The sequence below is a fragment of the Artibeus jamaicensis genome, unplaced genomic scaffold, assembly GCF_021234435.1.
Source record: "Artibeus jamaicensis isolate MK-2021 breed Jamaican fruit bat unplaced genomic scaffold, CSHL_Jam_final scaffold_1964, whole genome shotgun sequence".
NCBI lineage: Eukaryota > Metazoa > Chordata > Mammalia > Chiroptera > Phyllostomidae > Artibeus > Artibeus jamaicensis.
The window spans coordinates 54,449,840-54,461,893 of record NW_026522030.1 but is presented as its reverse complement, the minus strand read 5'-3'; the positions used below and the strand labels follow the sequence as shown (position 1 = coordinate 54,461,893).

The following is a 12,054-nucleotide window of genomic DNA, read 5'->3' as shown; positions in this document are numbered from 1 at the left end:
AATCTGTCCTTCATGCACTTTGATTATTTTTCTGTGTCAGGATTTGGAAAAGCTCTCGTTACTAGACTCAGTACACAACCCCTGTTTTTTAAGTGAAGGACGGACACATTCATTTATGTACCTATTCAGCAGGCACAGTGAGGGAAACAATGTACGAACACAAGGCTAAGAGCCCAGAAAGACAAGAGAATAAATACAGCTCAGGTTCTGCCCTGAGGAAAACAGCACATTCTGTCTGTTGTGCAGCCAAGGATTTGAATACATCAGCGCCAAGTAATACATGTATTGATTTCCAATTCTAACACCACCAAATATCTTGTAATCACTATTTTTACTCATCTTTGTAAAGAAAGAACCAAGAAGGAAGCCCATGGCAAAGAAGTCTAATAATTTTCATATAATATCTTTTCAAGGATTAATATGCTATTTTAAAATTAACACAGCAGCCCTGGCTGGCATGGCTCAGTGGATTTCGTTTTCAGTGTGGCCTGTGAACCAGAGTCGCTGGTTTGATTCCCAGTCGGGGCACATGCCTGGGTTGCAGGCCAGGTCCCCCAGCAGGGGACACACAAGAGACAACCACACATAGATGTTTCTCTCCCTCCTTTCTCCACTCTCTAAAAATGGACAAATGAAATCTTTTTTTAAAAAAGAAGAAAATGGATCAGACTGTAGAGCTGACTGTTTAAAAGATAAAAAGATGTAATTAATACAGCAAACTTCTACTCTCACAGGCAACATTCCACAAATGACATTCGAATTTATTATTGAAAAATCCTGAATAGGCATCTAAAGATCCTGCTTACTATCCCAATCACAGGCATGCTGGAGAAGCTGGACCATGCAGGCATTTGAGGGGAAAGCATTTCTGTAGAGAGGCAACCCCGCTCTATGCACAGGGGTTTTCATGATCAAACTGCTTTTTGTCTTCACATTTTGGAAATCTCTATTGGATTACGAGTAAAGGTCAGAATACCTTCAGTACAAACTGAGAAAGCCCTGGTCATGGCCAGTATGCTATGGCTGGAAAGGAAACGCAGACCAGACTGGTCATGTCTATTGTTGTATTTACGGGGGAAGATCTCCACTGCGGTGCCAGGAAACAAATTTGCAGGAGCATAAAAAAAGACGAACAAATGTAAAGATATCCTGATCAAGAGTCCATTGCTCTATTGGAAAAACAACCACTAATATACAAAAACCAAGCAGCTAAGCATCAAGCACATATCAAATATAATAAATAGGTTGAAGAGAAAACTAACCCTATGCTGTTTTTCATGGGAACTGATGGCCTCACGGGGCTATCGAGCATTTAAAAGGTGGCCAGTGCAAACCAAGATGGGCTGTAAGTGTAAAATTACACAAAATTTCAAAACTTAGAACAAGAAAAAAACTCTCTCAATAATTTTTAATGTTGGTTAATTTTTGGATATATTGAAACGTATTATTAAAATAAATTTTAACTTTTTTACTTTTTTAATGTGGCTATTAGAAAATTCAAAATCACGCACACGCCTTGCATCATATTTCTATCGGAGAATGCTGATTTCGTGCATTTTCCCCACAAGGCATCAGACACTCAACTATGAAAACTGATTTGTATCTTTTGTAATGATCTTTACTCTTAGACACCATGAAAACTGGGGTGCGCAATTGACAGGATGGAATTTGGGCACAGCAGTTTTTGCGTTCAAATTATTTATCTAAGCAGGTTGGAAATTTGTACTGGGTTATGCTGTTCCTGTTAGAATAATTTCACAGTCCAAAGGGAAAGACTTTACAGCTCTCTGTTCTGTGTTCTCCAAAGCCCTGCTTCACGGTGCACACCTGTAGACCTGTGACCCAATTCTCCCTCCTCACCTCGTCCATCAGCTGGACTGGCTGTGAAGCGCTCTGGGCCACTCTTCTCAGAGGGTATGTACCTTATGCTGCTAGACTGTGAGGCCCCAGAGAGCAGGAGCTCAGTCTTGGTCCTGTTTCCCGATTCCATCTAGAATCGTCTTCGCATAAAAGTGAATGCATGGGGTGAGTGCTGGTTATATTGGAAGAGCTGATGGCTTAGGGAGAAGGAGTAACTTCCCTTCCTACCCTTTGTATTAGAGCAGTTTTAGTACATTAGACACTGATTATCAACTGTGCTTCATAAGTCATGTATTCAAATACCCAAGTGCCGCTGGCTGACAGACCTGAGCTTGGGCTGGGCATGCAATGGTGGATAAAATGGGCACAGCCCTGTCCTTACTGGGGATGACAAACCAAAGCATACACATCATGCAATTACAGTTACGGATCTACACCACCCCACACCAGGAAATCATGAGAGGGATGTTGATTGGGGAACCTACTGTTGCCAAGGGTCAAGGAAGACTTCCAAGTAACCTTTATACTGGACCTGAGGGAACTGCTTGCCTGGCAAAGTGGAGGGGAAAGGGCAGGCTGACCATGAAGGGAGGGCCTTTTAAGCCATGTTTAAAATTTTCAACTTAATCCTAAAAGCAATGAAAAGCCATTGACGAGTCTTATGCAAGGTAATGATATGATCAGATTTGCCTTTTAAAAATACTGCTCTGTAAAAAATAAATAAGTATATAATAATGTTAAACAGTAAAAACATTGCCCTGGAGGTGGATTAGAGTGGATGTGGGACCTACACAGAGCATTATCAATGGATTCATGAAAATTAATCAAACTCTCTGGTCATCATTTCAATAGACACTAAGTTTCAATAATAAAAGAGATGTGCCTGGTCCACAACCACAATATCGGAAAACCAGAAAGCATTCTAGAGTATTAATCTAATACGGGATACTCTCGCAGTACCCTCAGAGCATCACTTCCCACTGACTGTACTGGCTGTCCTTGTACACCGTTCCTTGAAGTCATCCTCTGTCCTGACCCGAGACAGGTTTATTCAGGATGAGCACCCAGCATCCATACTGACTGACCAGCTCCTGGGGTCACTGAGAGGCTGAGATGTCCAGGTATTGAGCAAACTGTATGAGTTTAAGAATCTTCTTTGTGTTCTTTTGTGCCCCCAAACTGGGTGCCTCTCGCTGTTTGCTAGATTCCTGTGTCCCTTCTCAAGGCCGCTGGGTTCTAAACAAGTGACTTGACCAGCCAGTGTCTTTCAAGAGTGCCAAAGCCAGTGTCTGCTCTCAAGGCAAGAAATTCAGGGAGAAGCTAAGTCATATCTATCCTAAACCAATTAGCTACAGATTATACAAATTCTGTAGAATGAATAAATGAACTTTTGTTTTCTTCTGGACTATTCTGGGTGATTTGTTTGCATGTGTATGTGGGCTGCTCATATACAATAGAACTGCTTTTCTGAAACCAACCTGGGATTGCTTAGTGATGGCTTTTACTGCTCTCCCTGATGGCAGATATCCACTCAGTTTCCAACAGCCGTAAAACTAACATGTTGGCAGCTACATAGCACATTCAGCATTCTAGTAAAAATGCATCATTCCTAAAAATTCAAATCTTCCCCAATTACCTCTCTCTGAAATCCTTTTAATTAAAATAACAGTAAGTCTTGACCCCACAATTTGATTTCTTTCTGAAGTTCTGGTGCACCACTCTGAAAGCATATGACTCTTTGTACCTACACCAAGTTGAATCTGTATCAGAGGCAGTATCATCCACATGAGATGCACGGACTCAGGAAGCAGTCAGACTGGGCTTCTGATGCTGGCTCCAACCCCTCCTGGGTGTATAACTATGGAAAAGTTTCTTAAAATCTCTGGCCCTTGTGTTTTCCTGAACAAAACAAGGCTAGCCTCCTGTATTCACTTTTTAGTGTTTCTATAACGAGTGTCCACAAACAAATTGAAGCAAGAGAAATTTCTTCTTTCACAGTTCCAGCGGCCATAACCCTGAAACCAAGGAGGCGGCAGGGCTGGCTCGTTGCAGAGGCTCTGGGAGAATCCTTCCTCGCCTCTTCTAGACTTGGTAGCTCCTGGCATTGCATGGCCTGGGGCAGCATGACTCGGATCTCTGCCTCCATCTTCACACAGCTTTCTTCCCCGTGCCTCTCTGTCTTCTCATCTCAGAAGGACACCAGGCCCTGGATTTAGGGATTACCTGAACTCCAGATGTGTTCATCTCATGACCATTAATTATATTTGAAAACAAAACCTATTTCCAAATGAAGTCACATTCTGAGGTTCTGGATAGCCCTAAATTTCGAGGGACATCCTAGTCAATACACTGTACCCACCTACAGCACAGCATCATTTCATTATACCCAGGAACACGGACAGGTTCCCACTGAGATTCTGTACTACAGTAGACATTTAATCCCTTTTCTATACTATAAATTGTTCAACTGTGTTTTATTTATGCGATCATAAAATGGTTACTCTCATAGATGACATCATGTAAATAACTAGCACTGTATTGAAAATCCATTAGTGCTCAATAAATACTGTTTTTCTTCCCCTCCCTATGTTTAGCATAGCTCTGCAATGAGTTACTAGCACAATTCCTGTGTAAATCCCAAGGAAACAAAGCACACTTCAAAGTTCTTCATAAAGATAAAGACAAACATTCCTTGCCCTTATATAATGATTTCTTATGGTGAGGCAGGTGAGCAGTTCCCTTTTCAGAACTTGACTTATTACAGTTGTTTAAATACGAAGGAATACATACACAGTGAAGATATCCTTGCATTTCTGTGGAATAGAAAGGTCATGAATAAGGCTCTGGGTAAAAATTAGAAACTTGACTTTTGCTATTCCCTGCCTAATTTCCTAACCATTTGGTCCACTGTCAGTTAAATGCCTGATTCCTATAGTTTATCACCACATATATTTCTAGATATTTCTTCCTCACATAATTCCATCTCTGATGTAGTTTAAGAAGAAAAACAAAAATAGAAATGTTATTCCCACATAGTTTGTTCATCTTCCAAACAGCAGCTATGCTGTCCTAGGTAAACAAAGGTGGAATGAAACTGCAGCCAACAGCAGGAGGCAGTAGAGAGCTAGTCAGCTCAGCCTATTACCTGTAACTGCTTCCTTTTACCCAACACCTGCCCTTTTCTAATCTCCTGCCCACTAACGTTCATTACCCAAGCACACTGAGGTTGGCATAGTACCTGGACCATCTTTCCTAGGACCATCAAAGACACAGATCCCAACTTGAAACTCCCAAAGAAATGAATCTCAAGGGTAAGCAGTTTCCCAAATATTAATGCATTTCACTTGAAGACAATCAGCCTTACTTCATATACTCTGAGTTACGAACCACTGCACAGGAAGAGTAGGGAGGAGGCGGCCAACATACCGGCCGCTTTGCTCTGTCACACTTCATGCCTACAGAGCTTGCTCCAGTTCTGCCTGGTTCTCCTTTCAAAGCAGAGCTCCATTATCCTCATTATGGCCTAACATATGCAGGTCTGTGGCATCCATGGGGAGGACTCAGTTAAAAACATCCCTCCAAAGACTTTGGTGATGCTATATAACAAAAACCCTCTGTGCCTCAGAGAAATTATTCAATCTCCTATCTTCACACCTTTTAGCAAGTACTGTTTCTTATCTTAATATTATTCCAATTCTGTACCATCCTTTGAAAACTGGAGTACCATTAATAACATCTTGCACCAAGCGGTCCACATAATATTCTTAGATACCCCACAGTCAGATAAAATACTGCAGAGTCTTCCAGTCACTTCAATGTGAACCTTCAAAAGTAGCCCCCATTCCAAGTGAAAGTGTGACCCCTGAAGTTGTTGAACCCCCAGAAAAGTGGGCAGAGGAAGCAGAAGTGCACCAAACCTAAAATATCTCTCAAAAAGAAAATTACAAGTTACCTGGAGGGATACCCTGAACATGAGTGACCTCTTACCTGGATTGGGTTGAAGGTATTCAATTGTTTTCGTCATTATTTCCATCACAGCCCTGCTGGTGACATCCACTTTCTGAAATGAGAAAATTAATATGCTAAATGATTCTCCTGAGAAAGAGCGCATTGTTCCTAAACTGGAAGAAGCTGAACAGAAGAAAAAGTACCCTAGAAGACACAAAAATGTTTCTTCTAGGGCCCGGGAATAAATTCAGCATAAAATAAATGTACATAAAAGTTTTAAAAGTGGAGCTAATGAATTGTTTTGCCCTGGAGGCATTTGCTGAACGTCTACAGTGGCCCAGGTATGGTGACAAGTTTCACTGCACCAAAGAAGGAAAAACGCAGCATCAACTCTGCTTATTCAAGTAAGAGACAAAGTTTTTCTTTAACTTCAAGGACACCCTAAGTATATAAAAATTTTGCTCAGACACTTCTAATCCATTGTTACACTTCTGGTTAATTCTAAATAAAAGTCCTGGTGCTCGAGTCCCTCCTTGCACAATTTTGAATGGTCAGTATTTGCATTCAGTAGGTCACTCTCTGCGTTGAAGAGGCTGCTCAGTGCAGTTATGTCCTCCCTACACTCCCCCATGAAACATTTTCACCAACGTGTCTGGTCCACTCATCCATTCTAGCAGGGGTGTCCAACCCGCCACCAGCAGGCCACATGCAGCCCAGGATGGCTATGAATGCAGCCCAACACAAAATCATAAATTTACTTAAAACACTATGAAATTTTTTGTTTTCATTAGTGTTTGTGTATTTAGTGAGAGAACTCCTCTTTTTCCAGTGTGGCCCAGAGACGCCAAAAGGCTGGACAACCCTGCAGTCTAGAGGGTAAGTGACTAGTAAAAATAAATGCATCTTTTTCTCCACGATATGTGCATGCAATATATGACATAGGCATGAGTGAAAGCAATTCATTTTGAAGGTAGAATTTCATGTATTAATTAAGTCCATGGGGAAGTTTTGTTTTCACTGGAGCTCAAGGGCTCTTCCCTTAATTGGAGAGTTTTTCAATAACCTACTACACTTATAAAATCATCCTTTCAGGCATGGGGTAAGCTTCCTTCTCTTTCATAATCAGAAAGCAAGCCATAACACATCACAATATTTTATCTTTTAGTTTGGTTTTTCAATACTTAATAATTTCCCATTCTACAGTAGTCATTTCACTGTGTTTAGGAAGTTTGCTGTTACTGTGATTGACAGAGGAAAACACTTCTTCCTGCGAGGACATCATGGTATGAAATTACATTAAAAACATTCATATGTAAGAAAAACACAAACTCCTACTTAAAAGAAGTCTGCCTACATATGAACCCTGTACCATGTCATTTTGGTAACTGAGTCATAACTTATAAACTCAGTCATCTTATAACTGAGCTTATAAGATGTCTTATAAGCCATTTTATAAACTTAGATTACAAGCTTATAATCTAAGACATTATAAATTTGTACTAAAGAATATTTACTTCTGAAAGTGAATAGGGGCCACCTGGAGTTGTGCAAAGCAGGACTTACAGGGTCATGCATGGAAGTTCTAGAAATGCTAGCAAAAGCCAATGTACTCAATATCATGAAAATGAATTCAGGGGTTGTATGCAAAACAAACGTGCTGAAAGTCTATGTTACATGTGTGACATGAGGCAAATGCATAATCCTGCCGACTATATGACAAGGGTTAAGAAATTCAATGTTAAATGTATCCAAAGGTCCTGCATGGCTATGATGCAAAGAAAGCAATTTCAAAGGTCAAGGTTTCTAAGAGAGAGTGCCAAACTGTCCAATGACCAGCTTGATATCCTGAAGTTATTAAATATTAGGAGGCTAACCAATTTCTAACTTTTGCTTAATTACCCTACTCAAAATAATTATAATCACCACCATCATAAAAAGTTTTCCAGTTGTCAGAAATTATTCCAAAAGCTTTAAATATCTTCATACATTTATTCTTCAAAATGCTATGAAATAGATACAGAGAGGATAAGAAACTTGCCCAGTTCTGGCTCTCGAGTTTACGTTCTTAACCACTACTTCTTGAAATCATATGTTCCTCATAAAAAGACAGGCAACAGGAACATCTCTCGACCTGAAGAGGACTGGGCAGAGCTGGAAGGCTCTTGGCACTGCCCTCCAGGTGAGGCCTGGGGACCTGGCACATGGGACCAGGAGAAAAGCCTCTGTCACCCCGTCTCGTGTTTTTGTTCTGAAAACTCTTCAAAACCTGTGAGAACATCATCCACAAGAACTACTCTACCCCAGGCCTCTCCCACCTACACTCAGTTACACAGGCTTCTCCACAGACGCCGGATGCCGACAGTGTGACTCCTAAATGGTCCACAAAGAGATTGCCAAGCAAGGCATGAAAAGTGGTTCTCACTTAGGGTATGGAGCCCCCCTCTCCCCTCTGTGCTCTGTAAACAGATAGCCAAGTCACTGAGGATCCAAAATGAAAAGCTACTGCCTCAGCTGAAGCCCGTGGTCTCGGGGGAGGCACAGATACACTGGAGACACCAATAATGAGCATTAGGTTCAGTCCCCAGAGTAGGATTTAGAAGACGGAAGCAGAAACTAAAACAACTTCAGCATCCCCTGTGATCTGACGGAAATCTCCCAGGAAGGAGCCCATACCAACCCACATCTTTATAGACTCTCTGCCCAGTGAGGCAGACTCCTGGTTACCTAATCCAGACATCACCATAGCACAAGCTCTAGCTAATCCACTTGGATCCAAGCATAAAATAACATTAAAAAAATAAATAAATGACATTCACTTGAAATCCACCTCTGAAAACAACTTTGTCCAGTGTAGTTATCTGTATACAGCATTATCAGGACATACCCCAAACAGGGAACAGCTCTCAGAAAATTCATTCACTAGGATCTTGCTTTTGATTCTTCTCTGACGGATAATCACTTGAAAGAGTTAATCGACATATACACTGCAGGAAAAAGGACTCGTGGACACGAGCAACAGTGTGGTGATTGCTGGGAGGAAGAGAACATAGGGGGTACTAAATGGTAGTGGGAAAAATAAATGTACAATAAAGATTAATTTTTTATTAAAAAGGGAGCATAGAAAAAGTGCAGCAGCAAACATAGCTACAAAGTTCAAAGCAGAATAACAAACTGAAAGTTTGACATCAAAAAGTAAACTAAGAAAAAGGAGCCAAATATATAATAGTGACAGAAGATGATTTTTTTATAAAGTAAGACACATACACACACAGCAGGAAGAGACCACAGAGAATCTAACTCCAAAACCTTAATTTGTTAAATATGCGAGTCTGAACCTAGAGAAGGCAAGAGAACTCCCTGAGGTCACAGGACTCGTGTGACTATGATGGAAAGAAAAGGAGTCCTTAGGTCATGGGTGAGGGGGGTTGTAAGAAATAGTTCTTAAAGAACTGAACTGTCCAATGCCCATCTGCAGGTAGGATGCTGGCCAACTGCTAACTTCTTTTTGTCTCTGTCCTCACTAATAAGGTCTGGGTCTTTTTTGCTAAACTAACATACACTGCGTCATTCAGGGACAGGCTGAGGGCCATCGCCCTGTAAGAGCCTTCAACGTGCCTCGTTAGGCATTTGCTAGGAAACCATTCATAGTCATTGACATGACCCTAACATGTCAATGTCCAGCACATATTCCCTTATTAACAGGCTTGCTTTAATTCACACAAACTAAGATTTCCACTTAAATAATTTATTATCCCCAGCAAGAGACTTTCCCATTTGAGTAACACAGTTTAACTTTGAACTTACAACACATAGCTAATGTTTTCCTCAATGCCCAAAGTTTCCTATTATTGAAAATAAGTTTTGATGTGTCCTAAATTACAATTTCCTTTCCTATGAGTTCCCCAGCTTCCATTTCTCTAACTACTCTTGCCTGGATAGGGGTAGGAAGCCATAAGAGAAGGCTGTTTAGAGGAGGTAAAACTTTAAATATACACAAATATGTGCATGTTTTCAGGAAATAAAAACCCTACATTGAATAATTTTTTTCCCTGAAGGTAAAAGCATAGGCATATATTCTTCTGGTCTTTTTTCAATTTTGTCAATACAACATAGGAACTAAGGATGCTGACCCTCTACACAGTCAAAAATCACACATAAGTTTTGACTTCCTAAGACCTGACTTTTCCCTCAGTAGCCATGAGAAATTAGCCATGAGGAATTTGGACAGAAGGCTCTAATGTCTCCACCCAATGACAAATTAAACAAATGATGATAAGGACCATGGACATTCTATCCAGCCTTTACCCACACCCCACTCTACAAACAACCTACCCTTTCATTTTTCTTTTTTAATTTTAATTGTTGTTCAAGTACAGTTCTCTGACTTTTACTCCCATCCCAGCCCACCCGCCAAGCCCTCCCCACCTCCTTCCCATTTCCACAGTCCCCTTGTTTTTATCCATGTGTCCTTTACACTAGTTCCTGTAAACCCTTCCTCCTTTCCCCTAAAATTCCCTCCCCTCTCCCCTCTGGACACTGTCATCCTGTTCTCTATTTCAGTGTCTTTGGTTATATTTTGCTTGTTTGTTTGTTTTGTTGATTAGGTTCCTGTTAAAGGTGAGATCATATGGTATTTGTCTTTTACTGCCTGGCTTATTTTGCTTAGCAAATGCTTTCCAGTCCCATCCATGCTGTTGCAAAGGGTAGGAGCTATTTCCTTCTTCCTGCTGCATAGAATTCCATTGTGTAAATGTACCATAGTTTTTGGATCCATTCATTTACTGATGGGCACCTAGGTTGCTTCCAGCACTTGGCTACTATAAATCGTACTTCCATGAACATTGGGTGTTTCAGGGTTCTTAGGATATAATTCTAGCAGTGGAATTACTGGATCAGAATGCAGATCCCTTTTTAGTTTTCTGAGAAAATTCCATATGGTTTTCCACAGTGGTTGTACCAGTCTGCAATCCCACCGACAGTGAACTAGGGTTCCCTTTTCTCCACAATCTCTCCAACACTTGTTGTTTGTTGCTTTGTTTATGATGGCCATTCTGACCAGTGTGAAGCAATACCAAACATCTTTTCATGTGTCTCTGGATCCTGCGTATGTCCTCCTTGGAAAAGTGTCTGTTCAAGTACTTTGCCCATTTTTTAATTGAGTTGCTTGCCTTCTTAGAGTGAAGTCATGTAAGTTCTTTATATTTTTTGGAGATCAAACCCTTGTCTGAGGTATCATCGGCAAATATGTTTTCCCACACAGTTGCTTCTCTTTTTATCTTAATACTGTTTTCTTTAGCCATGCAGAAGCTTTTTATTTTGATGACAGCCAATTTGTTTATTCTTTCCTTTATGTCCCTTGCTCTAGGGGACATCTCAGTGAAAATGTGGCTACATGTAATATCTGAGATTTTCCTGCCTATGTTCTCCTCTAGGACTTCAACGGTTGTTAGGAACCACTCTGTCTAGTTTCAGGAGTTGTAACTGCCCCCCATGGATATGGCTGAGTGAGCAACCTGCAAACTGTGAGCCACTAAGGAGACAAAGATTATCTCCCTGGCAGCAGCACTGCTTCTGCTTCATCCCCTGCCCCCAACGCTTGGTCCGTTAGTCAGTGATGGGTAAGACCCCTGGCGGGAGGGGAGGGGCAACCTAAGCCAGACACAATCACTTGGGAGGCCCTCAAGGAAGGCCTTGGGGGGCTGCAGCAAAGAAGGAGTGATGGACCCTTGCCCCCTGGCTATTCTGACATAGCCTGAGTCCCCATTTCCTCTGAGAGAAGTGCTTCCTGGCCCTAATCCACTTAAGCCTAAAAACTTACGATTGGGAAGGCGGTGCAGCCCTTTGCTGACTAGAGCGGGTTCCAGGGTGATGGGGCATAAGAAAGAATTCACAAAGTCCTGTGAAGCTTGCTTTGCTAAGAGTGCTTTCATTCATATGATAAGGGTCCGAGCAGGAAATGAGTATGTCTCCCAAAATTTTTGCAGCCCCCTTACCTGACAGACACTGACTCAGATTAAGCCCTCAGATTTCTTTGAAATGTTATCTATTGTTTGATCCTTGCTGCCTGACATTGACTGATGAGCTTTACCCATATTCCTGTATGTTACGAACCTAATAAAAGCCGTTGAAGAAGAGGTCCGTGGTCCTTCTCCTGTGAAAGATTGACCACCTTTCGTCCCAAGCAGATCATGTCTTGGTAGTTTCATTTTCATCCGTGGCAGACAAGGAGACTTGTGGTAAAGTTGC

General features: G+C 41.3%; 1 protein-coding gene across 1 annotated transcript in view; it reads right to left on the bottom strand.

The window, feature by feature from the left end:
- Positions 1–12,054, bottom strand: part of SH3GL2 (SH3 domain containing GRB2 like 2, endophilin A1) — a 203,260-nt gene that overhangs the window by 37,665 nt on the left and 153,541 nt on the right. The window contains exon 3 of the mRNA XM_053656124.1: positions 5,848–5,920. Within this exon, the coding sequence (XP_053512099.1) occupies positions 5,848–5,920 (73 nt within the window). The remainder of the gene's footprint in view (positions 1–5,847; positions 5,921–12,054) is intronic.